We start from the raw sequence: 20,036 nt of genomic DNA, 5'->3' as shown, positions 1-20,036 counted from the left end.
AGCAGCTCCACCGTGGGAGCACCTTCGAAGGAAGGTACCCGGACACATGGCTTGGATTAGAGCAAGAGATCGGATGGCCAGGAGGTGAGACAACAAAATTCTTTTGTCTTCTTGTAAACCAAAACACACAAACAAACCACTACCTGCTTTTGTATTTCTTCTGACCTCTCATCCCCGAGCCTTTCCCAAGCATTTCCTGCATCCCTGAGCAGTTATTTGCTCTGGTCTCTGAGCCCCTGGGGCCCAGTGTTTATCTCCCCCAGCTAGACTGTCCCTTATCTGTTTACCAGTCTCCCCCTCCGGGCAACACCGGTCCCTTGCTCGCTTAGGCAGGGGCTTGGACATTGTGGGCCCCTCCCTCTCAGATTGGTCCACCTGTGAATCCACAGCCTTCAAACCCACTGCTAGGTGCTTAATAAATACTTGGTGAATGACTGCAAGCAGGGCACACATGCTCGGACTGACTTCAGCCAAAGGGCACAGGGGTGGTCCAGGCCCACACGGGGCAAAGAAGGAAATGTCAAATTGATGTCCCTGTGTTCTCAGGGGTGATGGAGGGGCAGACCAAGTGCTGAGGTGTGAAGATGGGATGGGGCATGTGAGGATCTGATTCAGACCCGCAAAAAGGTTTACACCTTATTTAGTGGCCTCATTCTACAAAGGAAGAAACCAAAGCTCAAGAGATCAGATGGCTTGCTCAAGGCCACACAGTTAGTTATGGCGCTGGCCCAGGTGAAGGAGATCTAGACCCAGAGGTAAGTAACCCACTCCCCTGCTTATTAAATGTGTCTAAAACTGAAAGAGTTATTTAGTAACTGATAACAATAGCCAGTATCTACGGAGCATCTGGTGGGTGCCCAGCCCACACTAAAAATCCTCAGATTATCCCCAGGTTACAGTGTCAAACACCAAGGTCAGAGAGGAGAACAACTTGCCACCAAGGTCACATGGCTAATCTATCTCAAAATCTCCCTCAAACTGTCATATTCCAAAATTCCCCTGGGATTAATTATCACACACCAAAGTTTACTGGTATATACCCAAGTGCAAGTAAAACCAGAGGACTCTGCACAAGAGCTGTGAAATGTATCAATACCCATATACTAGTCATGATACTGTGCTACTTACTGTTTTCAAAGTGTTACTATTGGGAGACACTGGGGTAAAGGATGTGCCCTATCTCCCTGTATTCATTCTCACAATTGTATATTATAAATACACAACTATCTCAAAGAAGAGTTTCAATTTTTAACAGTCTTGCCTGCTCAAAAGCTGGGCTATGTGATTTCTATTTCTTTCACCAAAAATCTGCAATTTCCATTGTCTCCAAAGCCAGTCCTTTTTTCACCCATACCACACAACCACTTCAAAAACCAATGCAAAATTAAGTCTGAGCAAAGGAAAACCAAGAAAATAGCCCTGTTACATAGCACTCTGCCTTGCTGGCCACTTTGAATTCCCTCAGAAAATTATCCCAATTGATTTTTTTTTCATTAAGTTGACTTCTAGCCAAAAAAAAAAGGGGGGGGGGGGAATGTGATTCTGCGAAATGTTCTTTCCCACCAAATAATCTCTCCTTATCTCTATGTGTCACCCTTCACTGACACCCTCAAAAAATCTGTTCCAATTTTCCATTCTAAATCTCCCTTGAAAGTGTTACAGAAAACAACTCAACCGCTTTCAGGTGTACGGAGTGAAAGTTTATTTTACGCGCGCGCGTGGACCCAGAGGAGTCAGTTTCCAAATTCTGGGCCTTGAACAAAGGGAAAACAGTTATTTTATAGAGGGGGGGGGTGGGGGGGTAGAGGTGGGGGGAGGCCTGTCCTTCAGACCAAAGCAGGAGACAATTTACAGAAGCAGAAAGCAGAGCGTTTCACTATCTCTGGTATGTAGTCCATAAGCTAGAAGAAACAAGGCAAATCACTGGGCTGTTAAACACCTGGGCTGTAAAAACAGTCCCCTAATTGCTGTGCTATATTTTAAAATAGCTATCAATTTCCCCCAACAAAAGATGCTGCACCAAATCACTGGCCCTTTACGCCAGTGCCCAAATGGTCCGCTACTTCTGGAAGGCAGAACAAAGCAGTAAATAAGACGGTGAGTGAGAGGTTGAGACAGATTCATCAAGGTGTGACCATGGGCAGGCTCCTTAAACTTGAGTCCTGCCCTGGCCAGGTCGCTCGGTTGGTTAGAGCGTGGTCTGAAGCGCCAAGATTGAGGTTTGATCCCAGGTCAGGCCCCTCTAGGCATAGGAATTATTCAGGGAGACAATCTTTGTGCCTGGCACTGATATTTACTCCGTCCTCTTTCTGTCTTTGCCCATTCCCCTTAGTAACAACGGAACCAAGCTAACTTTAAGTTCACCAAGACACGAAGTCCTCGCTCCCGGCAACCCCCTCCTTGCTGAGGTTGGTAGATAGCCCAGAACACTGCACACCTGCGTTCTCTCCTACTCCAAACAGCAAATCCCACCTGCCCCTAAAACAAAGAAGGGAAATCGGTAGCCTTCAGGCACCGCCACCTGCGCTGAAGCCCCGAGGCAAAGTGATCCGCGGCTGGTCGGATTCGGGCTGTTCCTATTATTAGTGCTCCTTCCTAACAGTGTCTAACGGTGCGTGAGGGTGACCGTCCCCGAGTGATGTGGGTGAACCCTCCGGGAGAGCCCGAAGCGCTGCTGATGCAGATGTCTAGCTAAAAACCCCAAGAATTTATAAAACAGCTTTCCCGGCAGCAAAAGACAAGAGTTGCAAAGTTTTCTGGAGGCGCATTTTTCCGGGTTTCCCCAAATCGCAATGCAGACCCGATGTCGCCCGCGGTTGGGGGCGACCCCGGCGACCGAGGGTCACGACTGCGATCCTGTGCGGGTCCGCTGCTCGGTCTCCGGCTGAACGCAGCGGAGAAGACCCGGCGCCCCAGCCCAGCGGGGAGGGTCCCGGCCCAGGTACAGCTGGCTTGGGGCCCGACGCACTCACCCTCCGTGCTCCTCTTCGCCTCCCGGTAGCGCTCCCACAGGTAGCGCTTCATGTCCGGAGCGGTTCCAGGTGCTGTGCACAAGGGCCGTGCGGAGCCCGCACGCAGCGGTACCCCGGCCGCAGTCCCGCATCCGCTCCGCAGGGCCGCCGCCACCGCCCTGGCCCAGGCCCCACGGGCCACCACAGCCACAGCCTCGGTGGCCATGCCTGCCTCCGCCCGGCTACGCCGGGCACCGCGGGGCCGGAGCTCCGCCCGCACCCAGTCCTGCAGGCAGGCAGCTCCCTGCGTCTGAACACGTGGCGGCGCGGCCGCCCCTTCAGCCGCGGTGGGGCGGAGCTTACACGAGGGCGGGGCGGGAGGGCGGGGCCTAGTGCACTCGGGGCGGGGCCGGAGAGGGGCCAGGAGGAGAGGCGGGGCCGAAGTGGCGGGGGCCGCGCGCCGAGTTGGCCGCGGCTGCTTCTTGACCCTGCACCGCACTGGAGTGGCGGCGCGGTTGGGCGAACGCTGGGTCAGGCCGAGGCCACACGGAAAGGGATGACTCGTTGCTGGCCTTGGCCCACTGAACGTGACCCCTGCACCGCCTGCAGAGCTCCGCAGCATTTTCCTCCCGCGGCCTGTGCCTGTCCCCTCACTCTGGAGGTGACCTCTCTCCACATTAATGGCCTCTGAATTCTGGATCTCTCCCGGATCGCGAGAGTGGGTCCGGGACGTCCCCAGATCCCCAGCTTGGATCCTTTCAGTGCTGCCGGTGAGAGGGCAGCTGAGCTGATGTGCTTGAAAGGCACCCCCACTTCATAACCTAGAAGTCAAGCGCCCCTCAGGAGATTTCTGCCGAGCTGGGGAGGCCATTGGGACACTGCCACCCAGCTCCTTCCCGCATTCGACTGCATGGTGCGCTTGTCTTTTCTCAGCCCTGCTAGGCTGCCCCTGTTCTGTGCATTGTGGTTCCATCAAAGTCAAATAAACAGCAACTCCCACAGTGCAACGTCTCTGATCCTCTCAGGTCCTGCGGGAAAGACTGATAAGGCCCACCCAGGACCTGACTGAGAATCACTGAGCTGCGAGGACTCCCGGAGCTATTAGTTACTGTTGAGCAGGATTGGATGAGGGGAATAACTCTCAAGCCTGGCACTCTGCCTGGGTGACCATACTGTCATTCATGAAATAGGTGTGAAACGATTGAAGGCAAATAGCACAAAGCTTTCGTGTGGGCTTTAGCTGTGGCCGGGCAGGTCAGGAGATGCCTCATGGGAAAAGGTGGCCTCTGGGTTAAACCATGTCAGATAATAACTACTACTTATTGAAGGGTTCGCTGTGTGTACTCTCTCATGCAGTAATTCAGTAATCCTGAAAAGTAGGTGCATAATCTCTCCTGTGTCATAAATAATGAAACCGAGGCTGAGAGAAGTGAAATAACTTTCCTAAGATTACGCAGCTGAGCTGATTCTTCCCTTTGGCTTCCTAATGTACGAGGTAGGATTTAGTTGGGTGTTAAGGAAGAAGAGCCAATAAGTATTCCTTAACAGTTAATGGGTAGCATCAGACAAATCACTGATAAAATAAAAGGCAATTAAAATGCTTAAAACATATGATTTCAAGTCCATGGACTCTGGTACTTTAAACTTTATTTATTCTAATAAATAAAGTTTAGTCTAATTTATATATTTTCTTATTCATGTTTCATTAAAAAGTTTGAGTGATAGCAATTGTTAACTTGAAAAATTAAGTCATAAGTTCAAAACAGATAAACTATAACAATGTAAAACTAACACAAATTAGAACTTTATAGCATTGTTTCTCTATACTTGTAGATATGGAACCCTGTGAGATCAACACTCACATACCTACCATACAAATGTGAATCACTTAAAAATCGTTCTTCTTAGCAAAAATCTGTTACAGTATTTTTAAGCAGCTAAAAATATACACATCTCATCAAAAAGGTCTAAATAAAATAGGCAGAAAAAATTTACAGACACGGAAGAGCCCATAATCATTTTAATTCTTTATTAGTATCCTTTGAGGTCCTCAACAAATATCTTTCAAACTGAGATTTCTGCAAAAAACACTTCTGAGGAGTGGAACTGAAATCTGGCCTATGAAAAAGCCACTTTTCTGAGATGAGATCCGTTATGGGTTCAGAGGGATTGTTTGTGCTAAGAGGCCATAGCAGGCGATGCTGGTACATGTTGGTGACTTGCCCAGTTCCACTCTCCACATCAGCTGACAAAGTCCTTTGTCTTGAAAGCTTTACTACATCATCCACTGTACCCACAGATAAAATCTTAGAAAAATAGTCTTTGCTCTTCTCTGATGCTTCTTTTCCTGGGCCGTTCCATATTTCAACAGTACTGCGTGTCTTCTGTTGGGTCTTTTCTTCAGCAGAAATAGAAATAATGGGTCTCAAGACCTTTTTCCCTTTTCTGGAAGCAATTTTGGATTTATCTGAAATCGTATCAGGTGCCAAGTCTGTGCTTTTAGCCCTCTGCAACTTATCTGCATTTGTGCACATTGCAGAACTCACTGTATTAGGACTCTGGGCGCTGTGGTAGTTTAACCTCAGCAAGTGCTTCCACAAGGAGGTGCCATTTCTAGAACCCTCAGCGTATTGCCAGCTCATGCCTTGAGGCCAAAATCTCCTGCCCCGGATCCACTCAATTTCCCTTATAAGACTGCAAAAGATAAGAAATTGTCAAGAGGTTATGCATAAGACAAGAATAACCAGAAGCATATTTCTTTTTGAGACACAGAAGAGGAACTCACTGCAGGATGCCGTGGACTGATGAATGAGAAGACCCCAGGGAAGTGGCCCTTAAATCGAGCGACCTGTACAAATAGCCCAGGGCCTCAATCATGACGTGATGACTAGAGTCACTTATCAGTAACTGACCTGCTGGATATTCCAAAATAAGAATATTAGTATTTTTAAAAATTACTCCTGACTTCACACATTTAAGAGAGAAAGATAAAAAACATTTATCGACGGTGGCATTGGAACATCACCTTTTGTAGTATTTCTGCCAAACACATTTAACCTGAGTCTACTTCTAAGGAAACAGACAGGTACAGATTGAAGGACATTGGAGCAGGGAGGGTAGGACAGATCCTGACCTAGACTCTTCACAAATGTCAGCATCATGAAAGACCGAGCAAGCCCACTTAACTGCTCTAAAGGACACAGCCAAATGCAACCGAGGATCTTATCCAGGGAAGCAGCTAGGACACTTGGGGACATTTGAATACGGACTGCACAGTAGATAACAGTCTTACCTAACGGCGAAATTACTGGGGCTCAATCATTGGTTGTCATTATATAGGAGAAGACATTTGTTGTACTCAGAAGACACAGGTTGAAGTATCTAGAGACAGAAGTGTCCTATCCGCAACTTTCAAATGGTTTAGATAAAACTATGGCATGTGTGTGTGTCTGTGTGTAAATGAAAGACAGAGAATGCAAATGTGGCAAAAATGTTTACAGTTGGTGTGAATACAGGTGAAGGTTATAGAGGTGTTCATTATACATCGCCAAAGGCCACTGCCAATATTTTGATATAGTTCTCTATAATGTGTTAAAAGTTTAAAAAAATGTACATTTTACAATCTAATTTGCAAGTGGTACTCATTTATTTGATTTACCCATTTACAAGACTGCTTTTAAGGGGCAGAATTGCATTGATTACAAACACAATGTAAGGCTGATGAGGCATTGATCTGAATATGTAATAGAGAGAGACTGCTGGAAATGAGGGGCAAAAAGCACTGACCGATGACCCTGCCGGCATCCCTGTATTTATAACAATAAGAGCAAATTTACGTGAGTAATTACCATCCATCAGGCCTGTATAACCCTGTAAGATATAAACTATCATCACCTGCCTTTTTCTTTTTTCATCTACTGTTTTTACTAGGACATGCATCCACATGGTTCAGAAATGAAAGCGTATAAAGATACAAAATGACAAGTATCTCTCCCATCTCAGTCCCTATCTGTGCAATCTTCTCTAAAATGCATGTTCTTCCAGAGAATCTGCATGTGTCCAATGTCTTTTAAAGATAAGAAAACAAAGGAGTTACATAACTTGCTCCAGTTGCTGGGAAAACAGTGCAGGGTTGACCTCACCCCCAAGCCCCTGCTCTTGACTTCTACACTAGGCTGCCTCTTCCCCACGATTGTCCTTCTGGGCATCAGCGGTGGCTCCTGCTTGCAGAGATGCTCTCTCTCTCCACAAGCTCTGCTTCTAGAGCCATGGCCCAGGTCACATATTGCCTGCGGCTTCTGCTGGAAATCTGATAGAAAGTTTCAGCTGTTGTCTCTATTTAGCAATCTGTGGCCATTTCTCTTTGTTTTGAATTATTGTCATAACACCCTGTGATGTTCTCAGCTGCCCCAATCTAGCTCAGCAGAATGCTGAATTCCCCTACTCGAGATGGCCAGGTTGCATTGGCCTTAATTGGCCTTAATTGGCCTTTAACTGGTAACAGTGAAGAAGAACAGAACCAGAAAGTCTCATGTGGTGGCTGAGCAAGAACGCATTCCCAGAAATTCCCTAGACAGCAGTAACCAGATTCCACAGACTGTTTGTCAGGGGATTGAGACTGTCACAGGGATCAGCCGCTAAACACGCCCTATTTCAGCCTCACGCCCCCCGACTCTCCCTCGGTCACACGCCTTACTTAGGTCCTCAGGATCTTTACCCTCATGACCCATTCTGGATCGATACCTAGAGATTTGACTTCAGAACGTTCTTGAACAGTCTGATTATTCTTCTCGGCACAAGCATAGTAGCTGCCAGTAAGGGACATCCTTGTCTCAGGCCCAACTCCAGTCCACTCCGTCCTCTCTCGGGGTCAGTACCAGCTGGGCAGCACTACCCAGCCTGGTTAGCCCTCCCGGCCCAAGGAAAAGGAAAGACCATTATGGGTTCATTTAACTTGGAGAGAGCCCACTGACCCTCCTCTCACTTCAGACCTTCACTGAGGGTGTGTACACTGCTGGTTGTTCGGCAGACATCACCTCACTAAATGCTCAGAATAACCCACAGGCAGTCATTATTGTTCCCTTTGGCTGGCAAGGAAATTGAGACTCAGAGGGGTTATGTTCACAAGCCTAGAAAACAGCAGAACTAAGATTGAAATCTAGGTCCCTAGGATCCAAGGACTATAATTTCTAGAAGTCACATTGGTTCCTTACATTTTCCAAAAAAAATACAACTAGGAAGGAACCATCAGTTACTCTGTCCATTTTGTTATTTTCCATGGAGCCACGCCCACTATTTTCAACCAGGTATGAACCAAGGGTGGGCATGCAGGGGAAGGTCCTGCTAACTTCCTTGAAAATTTATTCCCAAATTTTAAATGGTGAGTTTTCCTAGTTTCCCCCCTTTTTTCAGAACTAAATAAATAAAGTAGTTCCTTTCTTATTTCCTCTGGAAAAAGGAAGCACCCCGATTCACCCTCCCTTGTCTTTATTCCTGCCTGAAATGCTCCCCCTGGCCTTCTTCCCCAGGCGAACACCTGTCAGGACTCACGGCCAAGTCACTTTCCCTGGGAAGTCTTCTGTTGCCTCTTCTCTGTGCTTCTCTGGGGCCGCTCGTAATGTCGGTCATGGACATTGCTATGGACCTGGACAGTATATATCTCGTCGGACCTCAGTTATCTTTTACGTGCTTATCTTCCCAAAACCACAAACTCCAAGAGCCCACAAACGTGGAAAGAACATGGGATTTAGGTCGGAGAACTAAGCCTACTACTTGCTACCTCTCAGATTGCAGAGAGCCAGCCACTTGGTCTCTCTGGGCCTCCATGATCCTAATGTCTAAGTCGAAGGGCTCTCTGCTCATCTGCACCTGGGCGGGTCATGTGACTTACCTGCTATTGCTTTGGCTTTACAATCAGCTGAAGAATCACCTAGAGTCCCTTCCAGGTTTAAAAACTTTCCCAGTTTACGAGAGCTATTTGACTTATTCCTGCAACCAGGAGCATTAGGAAGTTGACAACCCACTGAAAATGATTAAACCCACACAACAAACGAAAAGGAAGCTCTGTTAACATGAGCTGGATTGCTGGATTAACCGGGGCCCTCTCTTTCCTCTGCATATTACCTGATGCCCACGGCACACCAAATGCCTGCAACTGGCAGGCTCATGTCTCCTCTGCTGGCATGCCCACCTCTGTTCCTAACCGGTGGGTTCTAGCATAACCTGGAGTCAGTTGGGTCTGTTAGTCTGGTTCTGGTCATTGAATTAAGCATTGTACAAACTCGTAACTTATGAGCATGAAATGAAAGAGAGTTGTTCTCTATGAAAAACAGACTGAATGCTTTGAAATTCTTTCAAATTATGAAAGCACAAGGCCACCATAAAAAACTGTCCACTTAAATGGGGAGGAAAAGGTAGCACACACCGCATCACAATCATCTAAGTTCTCACTCCACAGATGTCAAAATTAGAAATGGCGGGGGATGCATTGTGGGGAAGTTGTGAGAAAGGTAACGTCTAACACCAATCAAAGGACCCACTAAAAAAAGACTCTGATCCTAAATTTAAGATTGGGCGGGGGGGGGGGGGGGGAGAGAATGGCATTTACAGGTTTAAGTTAAAATTACAGTGCGAATGTTGTCTATATCACTTACCTGACTTTCTGGAGGAAGGGACCTCCTGCTACAGAGAAGTCTCTGGCTGAGGGGAGCCTTTTAAAATCAAATGTAGCAAAAGGGACTGACTCACCCTAATGAAAGTCATCCACCAGAGCCGTTGTTTAATTTCTTCCTTCGACAATGACTGAGAGGGCTGGCATTTCTTTTTTAAACCCCCCGGGTGAGAGAAGTCACATTATGTTCATCTACCACACTTCATCCAAAATAAACAATTCAACACTGAACACTCAGCTTGACCTCATGGAATACGAAAACATGCATGTCTGGTTTTTTTCTCCCCCTGAAATGGCTTCTCAATAGGCAGATTTAAACCAGTTGTCAGAGAAGGAGAATAGTAAGATGGCTTTGTGGCAGAGGTAGCTTGGAACATAAATCACAAAAGCCCTCTTTCATAATCAAGATTAGTACTAAAATCTCTAGAATTAAGTTTTATTAAGTTAGGATTTGTCCTTGTAGCTGAGACGTTAAGATATATAAGATATATAAATTGAGATGAGATAAGCTGTAAAGGAGCTAACAAATAGAAAGAGATTTCACTTTTGATTAAGTGCCTCACCAAACCGTGATCAGAAGAAATAAGATTTAGGACTGAACGCCCTCTATCAAATCCATCACTTTAACATGAGTTTACTATAATCTCATGCATAAAAATATTATGAGGATAATTAAGATCTGAGTTACCATAGCTGGAAACCCACTATTTTCACACCCCTCGGTGGATTACACTGCATTTTACATGTTCATCAAATGCAACAGTACAAGACTAAGGAAGGTGCCAAGACTTTTCAAGCCAGCAATTATCATCATTAATCTATAATCCAAACTGAATTCTAAAAAAATCAGTTAAAGGTTACTGTTTTCAATAGGTTAACATACAATTTAGGCCATTTCTCTTGATGTTATTAGCCTGGAGCACAGCCAACACTTCTGTTGAAGGCCCAGAAAGAACCTGTTCTCCCCCTCCGTCCCGAGTCCTGCACGGATGGAGCACTATTCCTGATGCTTTCTGAAGATAACAAAGAATAAATCACAAGAACCCTATTCAGTCTGTCTAAGGGGTCAAAATACTCACATTGCAAAGACATAGAAAATGAGTGTCATAAAAGGGTCCTTTGAGCTCCTTCATGACTCTGAAGTCACATTACGATTTTAGTGTATATATTAGAAACCTCGTGTGACAACTCAAGATGTGCCTCTGTGGTCTGTGAATTACCTTCAGGTAAAGACGACCGAGACCCTTCGGGCTCAAGAGAAACTCCTACAGGGCACCCCCGTTAACTACCTAGAAGAATGTAAACTGGGGGCCTGTCGGAGGTAACCTTTCTGACCTATCCGTAAGGCAGGCCTCTCGCCGCCCTTATCGTCCTGCGATGGCCGTTTGGTGCCTGGGTCTGGGGCTTCCCAGCCTCCGAAAGGGTGAGAAGGAGGTTCTGGCTGTTTACGCCACCCAGTCTGTGGTGCTCCGTTAGAGCAGCCCTGCCAGACTGGGACCCTTCCCTAAGGAGGGAAGGTAAACAGGCAGCAAAATAGAAGCCGAAAGTATGTGGCACAGTTGCTTGCTTCACAGACGACGTCCTTTAAATAAGCAGAGTCACCTGCTTCTGACAGGAACTAGACCGGAGCAGTTACCTAATTTACAACAGGTATCGCTGAGGCTGACGCTCAGCTGCTTTCTGACGAGTGAGGAGCTGGCCAGAGTGATTGCATTGTCCTTTATTTTTACCACTTGTTTATAATATTCGATTGCTTTCTTCATTTGGCATCTAGAAAAGAGAAATTTAGTTAAAATTTTGCATCAGAGGATCATCGTCGCCATTCATTCATTCATTCATTCACTGAACAAACTGCAGAGTGCTGGTGCTGGCACTGGTCACCAATGTGCGTAAGACTCACCCTGGTCCTCACCGGATTCCCTGATGTAGGAGGAGAGACTGGAGAGTGACACGGAGAACTGACCACTCAGGAAGGGCACTGAGTGCAAACCTAGGGTCTGGGACTTCAGTGTTGAAGAGTTTCGTGAAGAGAATGATGTGATCTAATTTGCATTTTAGAGAAGTCATCTGGGTGGACGTGTGGAGGATAAACTGACGCAGGGGAGGCTGTAGGCAGGGGGGCCAGTTAGTCCAGAGGAAGACGATGAGGGGCTGAGCTAATGCAGTGGCCACAGAGGTGAATGGAGACCGGCTAAGGCTTGGCATCACATGGAATGCTGTGTGCCGGGCTGGGGCACGGGGCACCCACACGTGCAGTAGGACGACACAGCCAGAGCCGAGCTCTCAGTCAGGCGGCCCTGTGAGTGACACGGTGGCCGGGCACAGACTTCCCAGTGCTAATCCCGCCTCCACCACTTCAAAGCTGGGCAAGCGTCTAAGTCTCTTAAACCTCAGATCTCTCATGTTCAAAATAAGGACCATCAAGTTGTTGGGATGCTTAAATGAGAAAATATATGGAATGCGTTTAGCATAGTGACTGACAGTAAATATCCTTAAGACGGATCCTTAAGAGGATGCCTGCACTGGGTGAAGGAGAAGCATTTTGTCAGGAGAGGGGATGGATGCATTCAGTCTTCACAATACTGACTCTGAAATGCCAACATACTCTGGAATACCCAAGTGGCGACATCCAACAGGCAGGTGGATGTGCATGCGGGCAGGTGATGGCAGAGGTCTGGGAAGAGAGACGAGAAGCCACCACCCCCTAGAAGGTCGGCTGAAGCCCCGGGGCGGGAGAGGTTGAGGCATCAAGGCTAAGACAAGCACAGAGGCCACAAATGGAACCCAAGAGGACACCGCTGTGGGACAGGAGTCGGCGAGGGAAAGAGGAAACCCAGGAGAGAAACAGAGAAGGCATAATCAGAGAAGATATCTGTGCAGGGGGGAGTGCATCTCAGAAACCAGGAGGGAGCTGAGCTATCAACACTCAGATACTTCAGCAGGAGAGGACCAACAAAGTCGAAGTGCAAAGGGACACATTTAGGGTGTCCCGGTGACTTCCACAGGAGTAGACAAAATGGAGGCGGGGAGGGTTGAGGTCGAGTGACAGTAAATGAGAAGTGGGGGACTAAAGGGACTTGACTGTGCAGAGGACACTGAGGGGTGAGTGGATACAAACAGAGTGGACAGCCATCGCCTCGCTGACAGTTTCTTCATTCTTCTCTGCCCTGTTCTTTTCTCTTTTTTTTTACTTTTAATTTTTACATGTAAACTCATTTATCCATTCCTACCCATCGCATTCTACAAGGCCCTCGGGACCCCTTGGATCATTTCTGTAGTGCGTGAAAGCTGGACTACAGCTTTCGGGGGGCGCTCGCCACCAGGACATGAGTGACAGGCGAGTCCAGTCGAGTAGCAAAGTATCCCCCGATCCTGACCACTGTGGAGGATATACAGCCACCTGAGAACGACCGTCAACAAGGAAAAAGGCGTGGCAGTCGTTTCAGAAGGTGGGCCGTTGGCAGTGAGGCCTGGGAAGCAGGCACCAAGCCTGACCCGGTCTCTGGCACAGAGGCCATGCCCACCGAACACAGTGACCGCCTGTGATCCACGCCCTGCTGGCTCTGCCTTTGTGCTGGAGCCTCCGGGAGGCACACGTGACTCAGTCGGTGAGCTACATGTTCAGATTTTTCGTTTATGAGACAAGGGTTCTATTGTCAAGCTTTTTGTTTCTCTGAAGAAAATCTTATTCTCTGCTCACAGTGCTGCTCTTAAGAGAAACAAAAGGAGGCTTATGTGGTATCAAATGCCTAAAAAAGTTACCTGCTGGGGAGCAAAATAATACCGTGAGCCCCAGCTGTTGACTCTTTTGGTACGTGCTAAGCTCTTTCTGCACGGCTCTTCCCAATCGGCCTGCGAGGAAGGCACTGTTACCGCTCTCGTTTTACTAGTGAGGAAATGGATGAGATACCAACATGTCAGGTACACACCCAGGCTCTCACTGTCACTCATGGGAACCCAGGCAACTGGACCCCGGAGCTCACCATCTCACTGCTACTCCGTATCACCAGTAATTTTACCCTTCGGTGCTCCTTCATTTGAACTCTTTTAAAGGTAAATACTCTTAGAGTATCAAATACTAGAGATGACCAACAGCATTCTTCCTGGGAGCACAAGCTGAAAGAGGTCAGTTTTCTGGTGAAAGGTGAGAGAAACACGATCTTGAGAAAAGTGGAAAGCGCGAGAGAAAAGCAAGACAGAGAACAGGGAAGGGCGGGAGAGCGGCTACCAAACAAACGTCCACAACTTCACCATTTAACTTTGTCCATCTCTGGCCTTCGGTCGCTGACCTGGCTATGAAGGGGTATAAGCCAGGCCACGGGAAGAGGGCGGTGCACACGTCGCTCTCTGGACTCACACGGGATCTTCTCCCGCACCAACCTGTCAGGAGAGGTAGTCAGACCCGGCAGATGCTAACACCGGTTAGATCCAGAGGGAAATTCCTACAACCCTCGTTTAAACACAGACGCCGACAAAGAGTTTCTCCTTGACCAAACTCGACTGAGACTCTTCCGAGCTTTTTCTCACTGGCCCTCAACGTCCAACTTCCACGTTCATCTCCACGTTGTCCAGTTTGAGTAGGAAACCGGCGGAGTCAGTGTGGCCAACCTCGCTCTCTGACCCTCATCAGACACCTGGCCACGGTCCTCATCCTCCACCCCAGCCGATGTCCGAGCAGCCTGGCCTGCCTTCGACAAGAACCCTGGTACCGCCTTCAGCCAGGACCCTCGTTCACCCCTGATGTTTCCTCTTAGTAATTTTTTACCCACTCACATCCCCACCCCACTTTTCCTTGTCTTCGGAGCTGAGTCCAGTTTCTCTCCCTCTCTGCAAAACCCCATTACTGTGGGCCCTACATGTGCCTGTCATGAAGGGTTTGACAAATGGCTGCCTTGCCTTTCTGGGACAAGTGTCATGGATAATTTTGTCACTAACGGCCTCATGTGGGGAGCGGAGGAAAGCCCCGCATGTCACAAGAGAGCAAGAGACTTCCTGGCCGGGAGAGGTAGCGGGCAAGCATGGCCTGAGACATTGCAGGCTGTGGCCTTGGTCTGACAGAAGACAGGCCAGCAGGCTGTGGGTGCCGTAGACGGAGGGCTGAGGCCCACACCGAGGCCCAGAGTCAGCGTGTCATCCTGTGAATGGTGCCAAGAACCGCTCACTGTCAACATCAGGCTCCTTTGTACTTCTCCTGCTGCCAAAACCTCGGTGCAGTTTGTGGGCCAAGAACTCTTTGCAAACACATATGGTCAATGTCCTGACAAATCAGCTGGGACAGAACTCTCAGGCACAGTGAGTCCCTTCGAGACTGGAGCCAAAGAAGCAAAGCGCCCTTGATGGGTGTCCCCAGACCTTCCTGCCACTGGGCGGGGAGGTGGGTGCGGGGGGAGATACACACGTGAAACATTTTATAAAAAACTTACTTTTCATGAAAAAATAGTAAATCTGCTAAAAATTCCATAATTTCTCCAACTAGCATGTTTTTCTCCCCAAACAAACTTCTCCTGATAGTTAAGCCGTCTTGAAGTTTTGTTTTTGCAAGAGAACTGTTTCCAGCAGCAAATCTGAAAATAAAACACGCGTGTCATTTTCCAGGCATGGTACTCATGGGCTACATTCATCGTGTTTCCAAAACGAATTCTCACAAACCTCCTGGGTTTTGAATGGGAGGACCTAAAACAGCAGAGCGCTTCAGAACAGCAGAGATGCAAGACCTCCAAAGTGATTTGTAAGAAAATGTTTGTGCGTCTTCATAAGAAACCAGAACTCTCTTCCCGGCCTCAGCCCTGCTGACATTTGGGGCTGGACAACTTGTTCAGGGGGTTGTCCCGTGCAGTGTAGAATGTTTAGCAGCATCCTCGGCCTCTGCCCACTAGGTGCCAAGAGCAACCCCCAGTCATAACACAAAACTGTCCACAGACACTGGCAAAGCTCCCGCCGGGGGCAAGACCACCCCTGGGTGAGAGCCACTGACCCGGAGGGTGGAAATACTTCCGTTCAGCATTTCTTAACCCAACCAGTGAGGTGTGAGTTTAGTGTATCAATCATAACAATAAAAGCCAGTAGAGAAAGCCAAAACTTCTCAAGAAAAAAATACATGTTTACATCAGAACACCTTCGGTGTATTTCATGGTGGCCTGGTCTCGGGGGTGGCCGTCCAGCAAGCAGGAGGTGTCGGCCGCACATTCTACAATGTGCTTTTCTCTCAGGTACCCCTCGGGCGCCGACTTGGCCAGGTCATTCAGGACTCTGCCTGCAGGGAAGAAATTTTGGCAAAGAAGATGATACTTAATGTTTCCTTTTCCACAAAAGAGGTAAGAAGACAAGAGGCAGAACATTTAATACCATTTCCTCATCACTGCCAATAGGTTTTTTTTTTCCTTAATAAATCAATGCCTAACCTACACAGCACGGGGCTTAGTTTTCACAAGACATATGTGTGTGTGCACAGCAGTTATTGGGCCAAAGAGCTAAGACAAGAGATTGAAACCAAATTCGGAGTGTGCAAAATGGACAGGTCAGAAACAGAGTGTCAGATGTAGTAACGCCAGTTGTCACCGTGATAAGGAGTCCTGCAGAGGGCGGCCAGTGTGCAAGAAACAGTAAAATGGTACAGCCTCGGGACAGCAGGCTGCGACTCACTCGCCCCCAGTCAGTAACCCCGGGCTCTGCCTGGACACACACCGCCCGAGAAGCGCCCTCTGCAAAGGTCAGCATTTTGATCCTTTATTGAGAATTATATATTCTGACAATAATACAGACTTCTGAAAAGTAAAAGGTGTTTTCTTCTTTTTTATTATTCTTTTTAAAGATGTTTTTAATTTATTTTTCTTTCTTTTTTAAATCTTCACCCAAAGGTATGTTTAGAGATAAGGAGAGAGAGAACCATCTCTCAGTTGCCTCCTGGATGTGCCCAGACTGGGAATAGAACTTGCAACCTCTTGGTGTATGGGATGACACTCCAACCAACTGAGCCACCCGGCCAGGACAGAAAGTGTTTTCTAAGCCATGCTGTGTTAGGAAGAGAGAAAAACATGCTAGGTTCCCAGAAGGTGCTGCCACAGCATCACTAGTCATAAAGGAAAGCAGACTTAACCCTCTGTGGGATGAATCCAGTGCTAACTACAAAGGACTGCCATGAATTGTCAAGAAGCCCCGTTCCCACCGTCAGTAGTGCCTCGTTCACTGACCAGTGCCCACCACTCCCTTCCCCTGCCATCCAACGGGGCCTCCCACTTTGCACTTAGGCAGGGAAGAACCCCCACACCCCTGGTCTCCCGTGTCCACCCTTCCTCACCATGGCATCCATTCTCCACGCAGCAGCAAAAGGATCTCAAAACACAGAGCAGATGCCATGACGCACCCTGACTCCCGGCGATGGCTTCCCCCCTCTCCCGACACTGAGAATAAACTCCAAATGCTGAGACCAACCGAAGGCCGCAGAGAGCGTGCTGTGCCAGTTCTGACGCGAGGCCTGGCTTCTGCTCTCCCTCCGGGCTTCCTGCCAGCTACCACTTGAACAGGCCAGGCTACCCTCCTGGAGAAGGAGGGACACATGGCCCAGCCACCCCTGTCACCTCAGCCAGACAGCCACCAGACATCTAAGTGGAGCCCACTCTGAACAACCAGCCCAGCGGCCCTGCCAGCTGATTGTAGGCGCTTGCCAGAGCCCACCCTGGACTGGGGGACTCCCCAGCCCCCTACAGGCCTATGGTCAATAATAAACAGCTGCTGTTCTAAGCTGCTGAGTTGTGAGTGGTTTTGATATAGCCATTTAAATCAAACATAAGTCCAGAGTCCTTTAGTTTAGTCAGACTGTCAGTCGCAGGGTCTAAAATGTTTAATATCTCACCTACCGAACATTCTTTTTCTCTCAGTGGTGCCACAGTGGCCTTGGGCATAAAATACTGGCTAAACTGCGAGTGCAAGGCACCGTCCCGTGTGCTTTAGAGCCGCCTGTGAACACTTTCAGTCTCGTCGCAACATGCTGTGCACATGCTATTTTTATCCCTCTCTTACACACAGGAAAACTGTGACCAAAACTGGGACCCACCGAGGTTAAGTGATGAGTCTAAAGGCGCAGAGCCAGGCAGCAGAGAGGTAGGATGTGAACCTAGAAAGGTTGGCTCAGAGGCAAACTCTGACTTTCCCACTTACTGCTCAAAGCCTTCCTTCCTGAAGCTCATCACAGCAGCCTCTGACATTCGGAAAAGATGGTCTGTCCCAAGAGGAGTGCTCTACGGTCAACCCTCACACATCCACCCACCTGCCAAAATAATCAGATGAACAAAGCCACTCCTCATTCCCCTTTCCTTGTGAGTGAACCTAGCCTGGGAGTCTGACTCGGAAACACAAGAGGTCACGCCTTCTGCACATGCCCAACCAACCTTTTTGCTTCACCAAGTCCTGGTTGTCTTTTAGGTCGCTGGGTGAAAATTCCATCAGTCTCATCCATGCCTTCTTGAAATACTGGAAGGCTTCCTGAGTCATCCCTATTTCCAGATAGAGCTCTCCCACCGCGGTCTGGACTTTGAGAAGCATGTCTGTCGTGTCCTGACTCTAGAAAATGAGAAGGACGCCATTCCTGAGGGAACACAGCCTTAGACTGGCCGCCACACCCCCGCCCAAGGAAGGCTCTTTTCTTAAAAAACTTGTCGAAGACTGTATGCTTTATAACATTTTTCAGGCAAGTCCAAACATTTATGAAGTGTTGATGGCAGGGAAGCATTTATTGGGAGACACCACTAAAAATAAATTTTGAAAATGTTTTCACTGGTTGTTAGGGGTAATAAAATTTTTGAAGATAGGAATCACACGACAACATCATATAGATGTTAAAGGTCCCAGCGGTTTAAATGTTTAAAATTTATCATCATCCTTTCCACATCCAGCTGGCCCTCTGGCTTTCCCACTTCTGTCGATCAGATTCAAATCCTCAGGGTTTGCTGGATTCATCCCGTGGCCACTGTCATAGACAATCAGTGTAACTGGGGCAGACGCCCCCATCACAGGGAGGCTGACATCTCCCAACTCGTCGACAGGCCACCGTGGTCCTTCCAACCCTGAGTCTCACTGCCCCTGTCACCGGGAATGCTAATCAGCAAGTTAAATGCAGTTGGGTCTAGTCGGCCTCCTCCTTATGAACACACGCCTTACATTCTCCTCTTACTCCAGACTTTTCTACTTCCTGAGGGCAGGGAGCCCAGCAAAGGTTTGTTGACGTCCACAGTGATTGCCAAGCACGGATTCCACTGGCCGCCACTCTCTATGGGGCACTGACCAAACTAAGCTCCTGCCATGCATGACCTCGGAGGGTGTTTACAGAAACGCTAGGAAACAGGGGTGATTAGTCCTCTGCTACAGTTTGGGGAAGCTGAGGCTCAGTGAGGTTAATAAATCGCCCAAGCTCACACGGCTCACACGTAGGAGAGCAGAGGCGTCCCACCCAGACCTGCCTAATGCCAAAGGTCTCTTCTGTGCATCTTCTTAACAAGGGAACCTCCGACACAAAAACCCTTCGGTTTTCCTGCTGCCTGGGGCACCCACTGTGAAATAATAGGGGGAGAGTGGGGAGATCTGCCTCTGTAACAAACATACCATTGAAATCAGGGTTTCTCGGCAATGACGTTTGGTGCAGGAGACCCCTGGGCTGTGAGGCTGCCCCGTGCGTTGCAGGATGGTTAGCAGCATCCTCCCCTCTACCCACTGGGTGCCAGCAGCAACCCCCACCAAGCTGTGACAAGCGCAAAGGTTGCCAGCATTGCCAGATATTCCTGGGGGACAAAACTCCCCTCCCCAGTTGAAAACCGCTACATTAAAACTTTAAAATATGCCAGGCTGACGAAAGTTTAAAGTGGTATACAGAATGTGTACATCACAAATAACAAGATCTGTACTCTCAGACACATATTTTTTATTAGACTATTTATTTATTAGAGAAAGGGAGAGAGAAAGAGAAGGAGAGAAACATCAATGTGTGAGAAAAACATCAGTGGGTTGCCTCTTGCATGCCTCAGACTGGGGACATGGCCCTCAATCCAGGCAGATGCCCTGACGGGGAATCAAACCAGTGACCGTGCAGTTCTCAGGCCAGTGCTCAACCCACTGAGCCACACCAGCCAGGGCCTCGAGCACGTATTTCAGAGAAGTCGTGATTGCCCAAAACAGTTTTAGAACTTCTCTTCCGGCAGGGCCTGCAGAGCCTAAAGAAAATTCTTACAATAGTCTCCATGGTGGCTAGTCTCAAAGACCTGCTTGAAAACTACTTTGAGAGTGGGGTCATGAGACTGATGCCTTCGGAAGGGGTGCTCCAGAGTGGGAAATCCTCTAGGCGTGCCGGAGCTTCGGCACGCCCCTGTGAAACCGCCTCGTCCCTTCACAGCCAACGTCCGCACGCTGTGCTCCATCACTGACGT

General features: G+C 48.3%; 2 protein-coding genes across 2 annotated transcripts in view; both read right to left on the bottom strand.

Moving 5' to 3' along the window:
- Positions 1-3,258, bottom strand: part of NT5DC3 (5'-nucleotidase domain containing 3) — a 45,432-nt gene extending 42,174 nt beyond the window's left edge. Inside the window, exon 1 of the mRNA XM_037160485.2 lies at positions 2,973-3,258. Within this exon, the coding sequence (XP_037016380.1) occupies positions 2,973-3,177 (205 nt within the window). The 5' untranslated portion in view covers positions 3,178-3,258. The remainder of the gene's footprint in view (positions 1-2,972) is intronic.
- Positions 3,259-4,966: 1,708 nt separating this feature from the next.
- LOC119060254 (putative tetratricopeptide repeat protein 41) overlaps positions 4,967-20,036 on the bottom strand; it is a 69,768-nt gene continuing 54,698 nt past the window's right edge. The window contains exons 11-16 of the mRNA XM_037160259.2: positions 18,009-18,180; positions 15,727-15,874; positions 15,045-15,185; positions 11,258-11,391; positions 5,737-5,866; positions 4,967-5,645 (exon numbers count right to left, since the gene is read on the bottom strand). Of these exons, the coding sequence (XP_037016154.2) occupies positions 4,967-5,645; positions 5,737-5,866; positions 11,258-11,391; positions 15,045-15,185; positions 15,727-15,874; positions 18,009-18,180 (1,404 nt within the window). The remainder of the gene's footprint in view (positions 5,646-5,736; positions 5,867-11,257; positions 11,392-15,044; positions 15,186-15,726; positions 15,875-18,008; positions 18,181-20,036) is intronic.

Source organism: Artibeus jamaicensis, unplaced genomic scaffold, assembly GCF_021234435.1.
Source record: "Artibeus jamaicensis isolate MK-2021 breed Jamaican fruit bat unplaced genomic scaffold, CSHL_Jam_final contig_233, whole genome shotgun sequence".
NCBI lineage: Eukaryota > Metazoa > Chordata > Mammalia > Chiroptera > Phyllostomidae > Artibeus > Artibeus jamaicensis.
The sequence above is the reverse complement of the archived record's forward strand: the minus strand, read 5'-3'. Positions and strand labels throughout refer to the sequence as shown.